Here is a 17,290-nt window from a genome sequence, read left to right on the forward strand (position 1 = left end):
CCTACTAAAGAATGAATGGGTCAACCAGGCAATTAGAGAAGAAATTAAAAAACACATGGAAACAAACGAAAATGAAAATACAACAATCCAAACGCTTTGGGATGCAGCGAAGGCAGTCCTGAGAGGAAAATACATTGCATTCCAGGCCTATCTCAAGAAACAAGAAAAATCCCAAATACAAAATCTAAAGGAAATAGAAGCAGAGCAGCAAAGACACCCCAAATGCAGCAGAAGAGAAATAATAAAGATCAGGGCAGAAATAAACAATACAGAATCTAAAAAAACTGTAGAGCAGATCGATGAAACCAAGAGTTGGTTTTTTGAAAAAATAAACAAAATTGATAAACCTCTAGCCAGGCTTCTCAAAAAGAAAAGGGAGATGACCCAAATAGATAAAATCATGAATGAAAATGGAATTATTAAAACCAATCTCTCACATACAAGCAATTATCAGGGAATACTATGAAAAATTATATGCCAACAAATTGGACAACCTGGAAGAAATGGACAAATTCCTAAACATCCACACACTTCCAAAACTCAAACAGGAGGAGAGAAATAGAAAGCTTGAAAAGACCCATAACCAGCAAAGAAACTGAATCAGTTATCAAAAATCTCCCAACAAATAAGAGTCCAGGACCAGATGGCTTCCCAGGGGAGTTCTACCAGATGTTTCAAGCAGAGATAATACCTATCCTTCTCAAGCTATTCCAAGAAATAGAAAGGGAAGGAAAACTTCCAGACTCATTCTATGAAGCCAGTATTACTTTGATTCCTAAACCAGACAGAGACCCAGTAAAAAAAGAGAACTACAGGCCAATATCCCTGATGAATATGGATGCAAAAATTCTCAATTAGATACTAATAAATCAAATTCAACAGCTTATAAAAAGAATTATTCACCATGATCAAGTGGGATTCATTCCTGGGATGCAGGGCTGGTTCAACATTCGCAAATCAATCAACATGATACATCACATTAATAAAAGAAAAGATAAGAACCATATGATCCTGTCAATCAATGCAGAAAAAGCATTTGACAAAATTCAGCATCCTTTCTTAATAAAAACCCTCAAGAAAGTCTGGATAGAAGGAACATACTTAAACATCATAAAAGCCATTTATGAAAAGCCCACAGCTAATATCATCCTCAACGGGGAAAAACTAAGAGCTTTTCCCTGAGATCAGGAACACGACAGGGATGTCCACTCTCACCTCTGTTGTTTAACATAGTGTTGGAAGTGCTAGAATTAGCAATCAGACAACAAAAGGAAATCAAAGGCATCAAAATTGGCAAAAATGAAGTCAAGCTTTCGCTTTTTGCAGATGACATGATATTATACATGGAAAATCCAACAGACTCCACCAAAAGTCTGCTAGAACTGATACATGAATTCAGCAAAGTTGCAGGATACAAAATCAATGTACAGAAATCAGTTGCATTCTTATACACTATTAATGAAGCAACAGAAGGACAAATAAAAAAACTGATCCCATTCACAATTGCACCAAGAAGCATAAAATACCTAGGGATAAATCTAACCAAAGATGTAAAAGATCTGTATGCTGAAAACTATAGAAAGCTTATGAAGGAAATTGAAGAAGATATAAAGAAATGGAAAAACATTCCGTGCTCATGGATTGGAAGAATAAATATTGTCAAAATGTCAATACTACCCAAAGCTATCTACACATTCAATGCAATCCCAATCAAAATTGCACCAGCATTCTTCTCGAAACTAGAACAAGCAATTCTAAAATTCATATGGAACCACAAAAGGCCCCGAATAGCCAAAGGAATTTTGAAGAAGAAGACCAAATCAGGAGACATCACAATCCCAGATTTTAGCTTCTACTACAAAGCTGTAATCAAGTCAGCGTGGTATTGGCACAAAAACAGACACATAGACCAATGGAATAGAATAGAAACCCCAGAACTAGACCCACAAACGTATGGCCAACTCATCTTTGACAAAGCAGGAAAGAACATCCAATGGAAAAAAGACAGTCTCTTTAACAAATGGTGCTGGGAGAACTGGACAGCAACATGCAGAAGATTGAAACTAGACCACTTTCTTACACCATTCACAAAAATAAACTCAAAATGGATAAAGGACCTGAATGTGAGACAGGAAACCATCAAAACCTTAGAGAAGAAAGCAAGAAAAGACCTCTCTGACTTCAGCCGTAGCAATCTCTTACTCGACACATCCCCAAAGGCAAGGGAATTAAAAGCAAAAATGAACTACTGGGACCTTATGAAGATAAAAAGCTTCTGCACAGCAAAGGAAACAACCAACAAGACTAAAAGGCAACCAACGGAATGGGAAAAGATATTTGCAAATGACATATCGGACAAAGGGCTAGTATCCAAAATCTATAAGGAGCTCACCAAATTCCACACCCGAAAAACAAATAACCCAGTGAAGAAATGGGCAGAAAACATGAATAGACACTTCTCTAAAGAAGACAACCGGATGGCCAACAGGCACATGTAAAGATGCTCAACGTCGCTCCTCATCAGGGAAATACAAATCAAAACCACACTCAGATATCACCTCACGCCTGTCAGAGTGGCCAAAATGAACAAATCAGGACACTATAGATCCTGGAGAGGATGTGGAGAAATGGGAACCCTCTTGCACTGTTGGTGGGAATGCAAATTGGGGTAGCCACTCTGGAAAACAGTGTGGAGGTTCCTCAAAAAATTAAAAATAGACTTACCCTATGACCCAGCAATAGCACTGCTAGGAATTTACCCAAGGGGTACAGGAGTACTGATGCATAGGGGCACTTGTACCCCAATGTTTATAGCAGCACTCTCAACAATAGCCAAATTATGGAAAGAGCCTAAATGTCCATCACCTGATGAATAGATAAAGAAATTGTGGTTTATATACACAATGGAGTACTACGTGGCAATGAGAAAGAATGAAATATGGCCTTTTGTAGCCACGTGGATGGAACTGGAGAGTGTGATGCTAAGTGAAATAAGCCATACAGAGAAAGACAGATACCATATGGTTTCACTCTTATGTGGATCCTGAGAAACTTAACAGAAACCCAAGGGGCAGGGGAAGGAAAAAAAAAAAAAAGGTTAGAGTGGGAGAGAGCCAAAGCATAAGAGACTCTTAAAAACTGAGAAAAAACTGAGGGTTGATGGGGGGTGGGAGGGAGAGGCAGGTGGGTGATGGGTATTGAGGAGGGCACCTTTTGGGATGAGCACTGGGTGTTGTATGGAAACCAATTTGACAATAAATTTCATATATTGAAAAAAAAAGAAAAGAAATAACATTTCACGTACGTGAAATATCTAGAACAGGCAAATTTATAAAGACAGAAAATGGAACAGAGGTTATCAGGGGCTGGGGGATAATGAACAGAGTTACTGCTTAGTGGTTATAGAGTTTCTCTTTGGGGGGATGAAAATATTTTGGAAGTAGACAATGGTGATGGTTGTACAACATTGGGAATGTACTTTATGACCCTGAATTATACACTTAAAATGGTTTAAATGTCAAGTGTTATGTGATACATATTTTACCAAATAAAGCTTAAAAAAAAATAAAATAAAGACCGTATCAAGAGATGCAGAAGGGCATTATATCATAATCAAGGGGTCTATCCACCAAAAGGACCTAACAATTGTAAACATTTATCTGCCAAATGTGGTAGCACCCAAATATATAAATCAATCACAAACATAAAGAAACTCATCGATAGTAATATCATAATAATAGGAGACTTCAACACCCCACTCACAGCAATGGACAGATCATCTAATCAAAAAATCAACAAGGAAACAATGCCTTTGAATGATACACTGGACTAGATGGACTTAACATATATATTCAGAACATTTCATCCTAAAGCAGCAGAATATACATTCTTCTCCAGTGGACATGGAACATTCTCCAGAATAGACCATATACTGGGATACAAATCAGCCCTAAGTAAGTATAAAAAGATCGAAATGATTCCGTGCATATTTTCAGACCACAACACTATGAAACTCGAAATAAACTGCAAGAAAAAATTTGGAAAGGTAACAAATACTTGGAGACTGAAGAACATCCTTCTATATAATGAATGGGCCAACCAAGAATTTAAAGAGGAAATTAAAAAGTATATGGAAGCCAATGAAGATGATAACACCACAACCCCAAACCTCTGGGACGCAGCAAAGGTGGTCGTAAGAGGAAAGTATATAGAAATCCAGGCCTTCCTAAAGAGGGAAGAAAGATCTCAGACACAACCTAACCTTATGCCTTAAGGAGCTGCCAGAAGAACAGCATATAAAACCCCAAACCAGCAGAAGACAGGAAATAATAAAAGATTAGAGCAGAAATTAATGCTATCAAAACGAATAAAAAAACAGTACAACAGATCAATGAAACCAGAAGCTGGTTCTTTGAAAGAATTAACAAACTTGATAAACCACTAGCCAGTTTGATCAAAAAGACAAAGGAAAGGACCCAAATAAATAAAATCCAGAATTAAAAAGGAGAGATCACACCCAACACAGCAGAAATAAAAAAACAATAATAAGAGAATATTATGAGCAATTATATGCCAATAAAATGGGCAATCTGGAAGAAATGGACAAATTCCTAGAAACATATACACTACCAAAATTGAAACAGGAAGAAATAGAAAATTTGAACAGACCCATAACCAGTAAGGAAATCGAATTAGTAATCAAAAATCTTCCAAAAAACAAGAGTCCAGGGCCAGATGGCTTTCCAGGGGAATTCTACCAAACATTTAAGGAAGAGTTAACACCTATTCTCTTGAAGCTGTTCCAAAAATAGAAATGGAAGGAAAACTTCCAAACTCTTTCTATGAAGCCAGCATTACCTTGATTCCAAAACCAGAGACCCCACTAAAAAGGAGAACTATAGACCAATTTCCCTGATGAACATGGATGCAAAAATCCTCAACAAGATATTATCCAACCGGATGCACCAATACATTAAAAAAATTAGTCACCACGACTAAGTGGGATTTATACCTGGGATGCAGGGCTGGTTCAATATCTGCAAAAAAAATTAACGTGATTCATCACATCAATAAAAGAAAGGACAAGAACCATATGATCCTCTCAATAGATGCAGAGAAAGCATTTGACAAAATACAGCATCCTTTCTTGATAAAGACCCTCAAGAAAGTAGGGATAGAAGAAGCATACCTCGAGATCATAAAAGCCATATATGAACGACTCAACGCTAATATCATCCTCAATGGGGAAAAACTGACAGCTTTCCCCCTAAGGTCAGGAACAAGACAGGGATGTCCACTCTCACCACTGTTATTCAACATAGTATTGGAAGTCTTAGCCTCTGCAATCAGACAACACAAAGAAATAAAAGGCATCCAAATCAGCCAGGAGGAGGTCAAACTTTCACTCTTCGCAGATGACATGATACTCTATATGGAAAACCCAAAAGATTCCACCAAAAAACTGCTTCTAGCAGTGAATTCATGAATTCAGCAAAGTTGCAGGATATAAAATCAATGCACAGAAACTGGTTGCATTCCTATACACCAACAATGAAGTGACAGAGAAATCAAGGAATTGATCCCATTTATAGTTGCACAAAAAAACCATAAAATACCTAGGAATAAATCTAACCAAAGAGGTGAAAAATCTATACACTGAAAACTATAGAAAGTTTATGAAAGAAACTGAAGAAGACACAAACAAAATGGAAAAAGATTCTATGCTCCTGGACAGGAAGAACAAATATTGTTAAAATGTTGATACTACCCAAAGCAATCTACGTATTCAATGAAATGCCTATCAAAATAACACCAGCATTCTTCACAGAGCTAGAACATATAATCCTAAAATTTGTATGGAACCAGAAAAGACCCTGAACAGCCAAAGCAATCTTGAAAAAGAAAACCAAAGCAATCTTGAAAAAGAAAACCAAAGCAGGAGGCATCACAATCCCAGACTTCAGGCTACATTACAAAGCTATAATCAATACAGTATGGTACTGGCACAAGAACAGACACTCAGATCAATGGAACAGAATAGAGAACCCAGAAATGGACCCACAAATGTATGGCCAACTAATCTTTGACAAAGCAGGAAAGAATATCCAATGGAATAAAGACAGTCTCTTCAGCAAGTGGTGCTGGGAAAACTGGACAGCAACATGCAGAAGAATGAACCTGGACCACTTTCTTACACCATACACAAAAATAACCTCAAAATGGATGAAAGACCTAAATGTAAGACAGGAAGCCATCAAAATCCTCGAGGAGAAAGCAGGCAAAAACCTCTTTGATCTTGCCCGCATAACTTCTTACTCAACACGTCTCCAGAGGCAAGGGAAACAAAAGCAAAAATGAGCTACTGGGACCTCATCAAGATAAAAAGCTTTTCCACAGCGAAGGAAACAATCAACAAAACTAAAAGGCAACTGACAGAATGGGAAAAGATACTTGCAAATGAGAGCTTATCAAACTCCACACCCAAAAAACAAATAATCCAGTGAAGAAATGGGCAAAAGACATGAATAGACACTTCTCTAAAGGAGACATCCAGATGGTCAACCGACACATGAAAAAATACTCAACATCACTCATCATCAGGGAAATATAAATCAAAACCACAATGAGATACCACCTTATACCTGTCAGAATGGCTAACATTAATAACTCAGGCAACAACAGATGTTGGCGAGGATGCGGAGAAAGAGGATCTCTTTTGCATTGTTGGTGGCAATGCAAGCTGGTGCAGCCACTCTGGAAAACAGTATGGAGGTTCCTCAAAAAACTAAAAATAGAACTACCCTACGACCCAGCAATTGCACTACTAGGCATTTATCCAAGGGATACAGGTGTGCTGTTTCGAAGGGACACATGCACCCCCATGTTTATAGCAGCAGTATCAACAATAGCCAAAGTATGGAAGAGCCCAAATGTCCATCGATGGATGAATGGATAAAGAAGATGTATATATATACAATGGAATATTACTCAGCAATCAAAAAGAATGAAACCTTGCCATTTGCAACTACGTGGATGGAACTGGAGGGTATTATGCTAAGTGAAATTAGAGAAAGAGAAAAATCATATGACTTCACTCATGAGGACTTTAAGAGACAAAACAGATGAATATAAGGGAAGGGAAACAAAAATAATATAAAAACAGGGAGGGGGAAAAACAGAGGAGACTCACAAATATGTAGAACAAACAGGGTTACTGGAGGGGTTGTGGGAGGGTGGATGGGCTAAATGGGTAAGGGGCACTAAGGAACCTACTCCTGAAATCACTGTTGCACTGTATGCTAACTAATTTGGATGTAAATTAAAAAAAAAAAAAACAAGTTAAAAAAAATAAAATATTCTAACTTAAGAATAACTTGGGGTGCCTGGGTGGCTCAGTCAGTTAAGCATTTGACTTTGGCTCAGGTCATGATCTCATGGTTTGTAAGCTTGAGCCCTTCATCGGGCTCTTTGCTGTCAGCACAGAGCCCAGTTTGGATCCTTGTTCCCCCTGTCTCTCTGCCTCTCCCGACTTGTACTCTCTCTCTCAATAATAAACAAACAAACAAACAAACAAACAAACAAACAAACAAGAATATTTAAGACTAACTCCTATTTTTAAAATAAAATTGATCAAAATATCTATGTGGACGTTGTCTACATTTAACATAAGCGTAATCTAGTACTTTCTTCTTTGTCTGTAGGATGGGGCTAATCATTTATGGAGTGCTTCTTGTGTACTAGGTACTGTGCTGGCCTCTTTTATTTCAGTGACTCCTCATCATGAGGTGTGTTAGGAGACTCTTAGACAATTTTGCCTCTCAGACCACCGGGCTTTCTTGACTGTTGCCTTGTGATATTCCTTGGCCACTAGAACAGCATGGTACAGGGAGGTTTGCTTTTTAAATTTTTCTTAAGATAAAGTGTACAGACTTTAACAAAAGAAGAACACGGAATAATATTTTGCAATCTTTGTATCTTTAGCGATTATGAAAACTTTTGTCTGCTTGTCACTTTTCAATATTTCTAGTAGAAACTAGAGGGAGCCTGTCTCTTAGTTCTCCCAATTAGAAAGTAAAGTTTGTGGTTGGATCTTAGCACTGTGCATCGTTTCATATTAAAAGAAGGTGCACAAACCTGCCACGGGGGAAGAGGCAACCAAGCCCTAGCCACAGAAATTGACTGTAAGCAAAAAAAATTTTTTTCACTGCGGGGAACAGGGTATTTATGTTTAAACATGTAAAACATTTCAGGGGAGGAAACATTAGCAGTAGAGAGCTGAAGATTCATTGTGAGTGCTTTCTGTTTATTACTTAATGTTATCTTGAATACAAAATCAAAAGGACTTTGTTGAAGAAAAACCTCTCATAGATGTCTGTCTCCTAATAGTTTTTAACTTTCACTCACTACCTTATAAAAAGTAGTAATTGTTAACTTAGGACTTGACAAAGAGAATGGACTCTCCAGACTTTGGCCAAAAATTTCCTCCAGAGATTTTCACATATTCGTTTTTCACCTTTTTTTCACACTTGAGAAGCCTCATGTTCAGGAAAGCGAACTTAACTTGTCCAAAGTCCAAGGTTAGGAAAAAGCAGTTGTGTCTGTTTCTTTCTACTAAGACTCACCTGCAACTTCTATTCCTTTGGACACTCAAAAAGCTTAATGTTCACATAAACATTAGAATTGTTATATATAATTCACTGCCTTACTGAGTTTAATTTATGATTTAGCAGGTTGTATTGAAGGACACAGAAGGAAGATTAAATAATTAAAATATGTGTCCCTAGGGATTATAGCTAGTTCCTGTTTATTTTTTACTAGTATTATAAAATTGTAGAGATAGAGGATCTAGTATACATATAACCACATCCTTACTAATAAGATGGGATTAAAAGTAGGGGAAATAAATAAAGACTACAATTCATTTTTTTTTTCTATGAAGAAAGCTTGTGGATTACCTGCTCTATTACCACATAGCTAAAAGCACCTGGAAATGAATATCTGAAAATAGGCAAACAGTAATGATTGTTGAAATTGCCATCTATAGTGTTGTGGACCCTTTTCGTTACTATCAGGAAAACCAAAGACTTGGCAGGAAGGCACCCTGTGTGTCAGGAAGGCTTGAAGAACTGAGCTTCTCTATGACCTTGAATTAATTTCAATGAAAGCTAGGAAGCATAAAGTATTCTTGGCATCAAGACTGACTAGGTAGCTTGAATATTTGCTTGTTTCATTCCAACTGCCAGCATATGAGTGGGTTTCTTTACCTTAGGGAATGAGAAATGAAAGAGAAAAAAAAATTCACTAAAGATGTAAAGAATGTAAGAAAAATGGAAACATTTTCTGTATCTTCCAGACTAAAAGGTAAAAACACACATATTACAGAATCTCATTTGGCTAAATGTCACCAATATGCAATAGCTAAAATTTAGTGGTAAATAGGAAAAAGCAATTTACCAATAATGTGGGAAAAATAAATCCAGAGGAGAGATTTTATGATTCAGGAAAGGTTATATGTATAGTTGTAAAACACAGATTCTAACAGGAAATACAGCTACAACACACACACACACACACACACACACACACAAAAGCAAAGGAACAAGATTTGAGTGTACGAGAAAAGAAACTTGGCATATTGTCTGTCTTGCAAAATAATTGTAAACCAGAGTTCTGCTGGAAATGGAATATTTTAATGACCAAACTGGATTGCAAAACATTTACCCTATCCTGTTATTTCTTTCTAAATTAAGATCAATAGTCCTGTGAACTGTCGAACCCAGATGCTGTTGTTTGCTGACCACCCTTCTTTATCTTCAGTTTAATTTGTAAAGCTGGTTTGGGTCCCTTGGGTATTTAAAAAACACAAGTCTGAGCTGGTTTCTGGGCCAGACAATGTGAACATTGTGAATTCCTGTGCTTCTGGAACTAGGCTCAGATATTTTGGAATCATTTTTGGTGGCGGTGACCCTTAAAGCCATCGAATTCAAGTGGTCTGTTGATATTTTCCTTACTACAGCACCATACCTCTGGAATTCCTGAGGAGTTTGGGTTGCGGCCATGGTGAAAAGAAAATATGCCAATCACGAATTCTCCTTCTCTTGTCCTTAAATGGATTTTTCTTTCTGACAGTTACAGGTAAATGTTTTAAGGGACTTGAAAGATCTCTCTTTCCCATTAGTTAGACATCTTAAGAGTAAGGGACAGACAAAATCAAATTTTACTACCTAAACTGTAATGCTGGTATAGAAAATTTCCCCCAGCAACCCTTTGATCATATACATACATACACTTTAAAATACTTAACTATTTTGGGGCCCCTGGTGGCTCAGTTAAGCATCCGACTATTGATTTCGGCTTAGGTCGTGATCTCATGGTTCATGAGAGCCCTGAGTTGGGTTCTGTGTGTGTGTGGAGCCTGCTTGGGATTCTCTCAATCTCTCTCTCTCTCTCTCTCTCTCTCTCTCTCTCTCTCTCTCTCCCTTTGCCTCTCTCCTGCTCTCTAAATAAATAAATAAAATTTAAAAAATACTTAAAAGTATTTAAAATACTGGGACAAAGATATTTTATTAACCAGTTTTGCATAACACAGGCTGCACAGGTTTTTACTCATTTCATGTGACTGGTAGTTTATATATTTTGATTATAAATGTAGGTAATACAGTGTAATGGGAAACTCACTGGATTGGCCATGTGAAAGCTTAAATTCTTAGTCCCACTAATTTAGAGGTTCTTGGTTTTGTTTTGGTTTTGGGGGGGTGGTTCTCATGAAGGCAAACTGGAAGGGGTGAGGGGGGGGGAGAGGGAGATAGAGAATCCCAAGCAGTCTCCATGCTCAGCTTGGAGCCCCATGCAGGGCTGGATTTCACAACTGTGAGATCATGACCTGAGCTGAATTCAAGAGTTAGTCTCTTAATTGACTGAGCCACCCAGGCATCCCTAATTCAGAGTTTTGAATTAGAAGTAGAAGAGTTGGGATTAAGTAGGTGATTTTTAAGGTTCTTTTCAATCCTACCCATTGATGACTCTTCAAACACAAATTTTAGTTCTGAAGTTATTTGAATTTTAATGATTACATTGCTCCTTTATTAGGCTTTCTTAGATAACTGGAGTATGATAGTTGTTAATAAATATGTTACCTCTACATTGTTAGCTCCTATGCCATATTTACTTATGGAATGGCTATTATAAGGGACTGCTAAGATCTAGAAACAGAGTGTTAGTGAACTTGATGGTGATACACTGTGCTCGTATTTATTAACTAATTATTAAGAAGCTACTAATAATTGGATTGAGAGTCAAGAGACTTGATTCTGAGACTTTTGGTACATTATTTAATTTCTCTGAGCATTAGTCTCCTCATTTATAAATTGATACTGTTGGACTAGAAGATGATTGGTGGTGTCCTGTGATTCTACACTCCTGGAACACTTGATACTAAAATGTAGATTTAATACATAATATGGCTCAATTATTAAGAGTGTTGGTCTGAATTTTGGATCTTGAGAACAAGAGGAAAAAATAATACTTTATATTTTATAGCACTTTATACTTAATAAAGAACTTTTATATACACTGCCTCCCATGAATTTTGTAAAGTGGGCAAAATCATGGTTATTATATCAGTGAGGGTCCTGGCAGTGAATAGATGGTATGCTCATGTGGAGTAGTTTGAAAATAAGGGAATGAAGACCTTTTACCAAGATGTGGGCAGGGTTCAGGGAAACTGCAGGAGCTGGGGTGTTGCTCTGGGCTTTGTCTCAATAGGGAGCTGTTTTCACTCTTAGGCCTGAAGCTGGAGAAGGTGAGGATCTCCTGACAGAAACTGTGTCCTTGGGGAAAGGTAAATTTTGGCGACCTAGTGGCAAGGAATCTAGGGAAATAAATACCCTGTCTCACTCTCCTTCCTCCCAACAATTGCTGGTGACTTCTGTTGTCTAAACTCAACTGGAGGCAGAATGGAAGGGATCCCATGGATGCAATCCTCTGAGAGGGCCTCTGGGGTACAGAGCAAAGAGGGAGGGGTGCGAGTAGGAGGAAGGGCGGGGCACGTGGCAAATAGGTGGCACACTTACTATTGCCACTTTACAGATAATGAAACTGAGGCTTAGAAAGTTAAACAGCAGAAACGAAATCACGAGTTACTTGAAGCACCAGGATGCAAATCTCCCGCTTATAGTCTTCACAGGCTTATTTTGTTAGCATGAAATTAAAATTCTTTACCATGTTTTCCAAGACTCTGTATGATCTGACTTCTGCTTGCCTTTCCGAAGTCATCTTATAATACCATCTCCTATTCTGGGAATACTGGCTGCCTTTCTCTCTCTCAAATAAGTAATATTATTTTCCTATTACTGGGTTTAGCCTCTGCCTAGAGTACTTGTCCCACATGACTTCACACATGGCTAATTCTCACTAGATGAGCTCAAATGTCCCACTTAAAAGAGTCCGATCCTGACCATCCCAACTAAAATGTACTCTTCCAATGGCTTTCTATCTCCCCTTCTGCTTTATTTCCTTTATGGCATTAACTCAGTCTGTATCTTTCCTCACTATTGGTGGATATGGTGTTTGCCTGACTCCTCCTATTGGAATGTTAACTTTTATGGAGGCTGGGCAGCTGTCTTGTTAAGGGAGTATTTCCAACACCTGGTCTGGAACTGGTACCCAATTTTAACATTTTAGTGAATAATCCATTCTATAAACATTACTCCAAGGGAAGGAGAAAAGAACAAGGGTTACTAATGCTAGACTGCATTTTTGAGGCAAATGACACCGTTTCACCATCCCTACCCTTCACAGCTTCATCAGATTTAAATAGCAATTGCATTTTGGCTTCTTCTCATTCAGAAATTGTAAACATGAGTTTTTTTTTTTTAATTTTTTTTCAACGTTTATTTATTTTTGGGACAGAGAGAGACAGAGCATGAACGGGGGAGGGGCAGAGAGAGAGAGAGGGAGACACAGAATCGGAAACAGGCTCCGGGCTCCGAGCCATCAGCCCAGAGCCCGACGCGGGGCTCGAACTCACGGACCGCGAGATCCTGACCTGGCTGAAGTCGGACGCTTAACCGACTGCGCCACCCAGGCGCCCCAACATGAGTTTTGATTTGTATTAGGGGTGGGGCTTACTTACAATAAAGATGGTCATGGGTCACCTGAGTAGCTCTGTCGGTTAAGCATCTGACTCTTGATTTTGGCTCAGGTCATGATCCCAGAGTTATAGGATCATGCCCCGAGTGGGGCTCTGTACTGATAGTGTGGAGCCTGCTTGGGATTTTCTCTCTCCCTCTGTCTCTCTCTGCTCCTCCCCTGCTTGTGCACCCTCTTTCTTCCTCTCTCTCAAAATAAATCAATAAACTTAAAAAAAAAAGGTGGTCATAAAACTAGGCAGGTATGAAAGCTGTAAGTCTGAGGTTCCATGTGCAGTTCAATTAATTTTGTTTCTAAGACTTAAGGTTTCTTGGAATGTGGAAATAGAAGAGGAAGAAGGAGAATTATGGGAGTGACATAATTTTTTTGGCAGCTTTTATCATAGTTTGTAAACTCTCTATGAAATAATTTTATTATTGTCACTATTTCCCTCTCTCTCATCTATCTATTGATTATCTCTTTCATCTATCTACCTATCATCTATCCTCTCTAATCTACCATCTCTCTATATAATTTATTTATATACATACCAATATTATTTATTTATATACACCCACTCAAACTTTGGGTTAATCCCCTAGGCTTTCATCATTTGAGCTTTTAAGCTTTCCCTATTGTTATAGTCACTAGCCCTTCTGTGAACTTGTCTTATTATTTCTTTCACTTTCTAATAGCTATCTCTTTGGGAGTAATAGAGGTACATCATCTTGGTAAAGTTTCAAGTACTTCACTTTTCACTAAAGTCAGGAACTATTTCTTGAAAACTATCACAATCAGTTTTTATTATTTTAGAACCAGTAAGTTGAAATGTGTATATATATATATATATATATATATATATTTTTTTTTTTTTTTTTTTTTTTTTTTTTTTTTTTTTGATCTGCACTATGTGATGGGTGATAGAGATTCAACAACAATAGACAAAAACAGGCATGGTCACTGCCCTCAGTTCTATGACAGGAAATCTGGGAATGCTTCCCTAAAGAAGTCAAGTCTGAGTTGAAATCTGAAGGATAAATAAGTGTTAGCTAACTGTGGAGAGGAACACGAGAGCATTTAAGGCAGAGGAAAGAGTATGAATAAAATTCCTAAACCAGGATGGAGTGTGGCAATTCTAGGAACTAAGAACAGGCATTTAAAAAAGATCAAGATCTGCCATATGTCATTATGAAAAAGACTGATTTCCATAAGCCAGGCAAAAAACTGTATCTCATTATTTTATAGTCACACCTTAAGACATGATTAAAAATTTCTGTCACTAAATCACTGGTATTCTAAATCTCCAATGTCTTCTATTTATTAACACTTTTGACTTTTGGATGAGAGTTAAACACTCACAGAATCTCAAAGGACATAGGATAAAAAATGTTTGCATTAGTATATTTGATAAAGTGATCTGAGAGAGATTAAATTAGTTCTTACCACACATATGAATATATTACAATACCCCCCCCCCCAAATTATGCAAAGGTGTATATAACACAATTGATGATTGGTTCCTGTCCTTCTATGCCAGCCTCTGTTCCTAAATAGGGGAAATAAAGGCTAAAGCTTTATCTTCTGGATGGAGGGTGAGGTGGCATAGAATAATAGTGGATTCTCCAATCTCAGGAAGCCAGGAGATAGTAGGTAAAACTCTATGTCCCCCTATTTTTCTGGCTTTATCTCATCATATTCCTTAACTGTGAGTTTGGATTCCTTGCCACACTGTTTTTAAGTCCCAGCCAGCCCCAAGATCCAGAATCATCCCTACTGATATTTAAACTAGACAAGATAGCAGCCAGCAGGTGGCAACAAAATGAACAACAGGACCCACCTGAGTTGTGCAGCTGGATCCTGACTGGCTGGCTGGGCAGCTTCAGTCAGGCCATTCTATTAGCCTTAGGGTAACACAACTGTGCCTGTTACACAACTGAATTGTTAGGACTCTGAACATGGCGTTATGGAGTCTTCTTCTAGACCAGTTTTGCTGAGAAACTTAGAACTACACCAAATATGACAAAATGAAATATTAAGTATTGATTTTTAGAAGGTGCAGGACTTGAGATGTGTTAAAAAAAAAGTTTTATTATTTATTTTGAGAGAGACAGACAGATTGCGAGCAGGGGAGGGGCAGAGAGAGAGGGAGACACAGAATCCAAAGCAGGCTCCAGGCTCTGAGCTGTCAGCACAGAGCCCAACACAGGGCTCAAACCCATGAACTGTGAGATCATGACCTGAGTTGAAGTCGGATGCTTACCCAACTCCACCACCCAGGCGCCCCATGCAAGACTTGAGATATTAAGCAGTGTATGCTTTCCTCATTTCTTCCATGGGACTCAGTTTCCAAGGTCCCCATTTAGACCTTGTGCTTGTGGTCACTGTTCACCTGAGAAGTTCTCTTGTTCTAGGCTTCCTAGAGCTTTAGTAGAGGGTTATGGCGTGATTGAGGAGGTTCAAAGGTGGCAGCATTCTATTAACCCAGTCTTGTCTGTAAAGGCTGGGGTAGGCAGAGATGGTCAGGGAAGTTCTAGGAGGAGAAAGCATTAAATGTGGTGTGGAGTTGTTGCTTGTGGTTTGGGGATGATGGGCAGTAGAGAACCACATTTCTTCTCCTGCCAGTGTTAGGTGAGTGGGCTCCATGAAGATGAATTTGTGCTATTGGGCTGCAAGGAGGACAGCAGAGAAATGACTTGGGTTTGTCTCTATGATGGAGAGAACAAGACCGCCCTATTCCACCCACTCCCTCCTATCCTGTAGTGCACTTGTAAATGTGGAGGAAATCCAGATCTTATGCAAGCTGAGGATTATTATACATTTTTCATTGTCTTTTTGAAAAGGAAACTGACTTAATTTGTGAACAAGCAGGAGTTGAAATTCTGCCTTACCTTGTTCACAGTGGATTCCAGTGGTTCCCAGAGGACAGGAACAGGTATACCCATGAGGCAATGAAACACAAGTTGCTCCTTTGCTACAGTGGTGTGGAGGGTCATGTTCAGGGTCACAGGTGGAAACTGTCTCCGTGCAGAGTTCTCCTTTCCACCCAGGGAGGCAGTCACAGCTGTTGGTTGAGAAAGAAGGCCGCAAGATTTGAGCACTTGAGCAGAGATGGATATGCACTGTGTATCATCCTAATGTTAACTCGGCAATTGTCACTGAGGTTCCAAGATAGAAAAGATTTTGAACATCAAAGCAAGTAATGATTCAAACTACCAGGATCCAAACTGTCAAGGAAGTGAGCTAATGACTGATTATAGGATTACTGGATTCCACATCAAAAATTTTAAAAGGTTCAGCATGTGGATATTGAGAGAGATTTTAGAAAATCATTTCTTTGGACAGAACAGTCCCCTCTCCCTGCCTCACATCACCACCAAGGGAGAGGCAGTGAACACAGTTGCTGCCTCCTAACCTTAAGCCTAGAGGAAAGAAATTCAGCTTGATATACATTCCCTCACATTGGTGAGCACGTAGATCCAGCTCCTTGGGCTGCAAAAGGTACTGTGAACCCCTCCAGAGGCCAGGCAGATGGCAGTGAATCCCAGGGATGGGTTGTGGCACTCCGACTGAGGATCAGCTTGGGGACATATGAAAGGCATCTTGCCCAGAGGGTATCCTGGTAGCTGAAGAGACCTCAACAGTAAGAGGCAGTCAGTTTATGGCTGGGGCAGAATCTAAGAGGTAAAGGGGACTTCCCATTTTGATGACAGACCTTGTCTGGGTTTAGAGAGTGATATTGGGAAGAACCCAAAAAAAGAGCAAAGGTAGAGATGCCAGATAAAATGCAGGACATATAATTAAGTTGAGATAAACAATGAATAATTTTTCAGTATATCCCATGCAATATTTGAATTTCAGACAAGCAACATTTGAGATATACTAAAAATTATTTGTTGTGTGCCTGGAATTCAAATTTATTTGGGTGTCCTGTGGTTCCCCCCCCTTCATATGGCAACCCTACACTAAGGGCACATGATGGAAAGGGTTACTTTACGTCCCTGCCAGGCCCAGGGAGCACTAAACCATCAGACAATGGTGCAAGTCAAGGAAGCCCATTCCAGGATGTGGTGCATGGTGCTGAGTCAGAAATCACTAGACTGGGGAAAGACAGCAGTAACAGATCGTGCCTTCTTTGCAGACCTTCGGTTCATGTGGTAAGCCC

General features: G+C 38.8%; 1 protein-coding gene across 2 annotated transcripts in view; it reads right to left on the minus strand.

Moving 5' to 3' along the window:
- LOC109499722 (protein eyes shut homolog) overlaps positions 1-17,290 on the minus strand; it is an 866,761-nt gene that overhangs the window by 24,260 nt on the left and 825,211 nt on the right. For both annotated transcript variants that reach the window (XM_045057710.1, XM_045057711.1), the window contains one exon: positions 16,017-16,189. In XM_045057710.1, coding sequence (XP_044913645.1) covers positions 16,017-16,189 — 173 coding nt within the window. The remainder of the gene's footprint in view (positions 1-16,016; positions 16,190-17,290) is intronic.

Source organism: Felis catus, chromosome B2 (assembly GCF_018350175.1).
Source record: "Felis catus isolate Fca126 chromosome B2, F.catus_Fca126_mat1.0, whole genome shotgun sequence".
NCBI lineage: Eukaryota > Metazoa > Chordata > Mammalia > Carnivora > Felidae > Felis > Felis catus.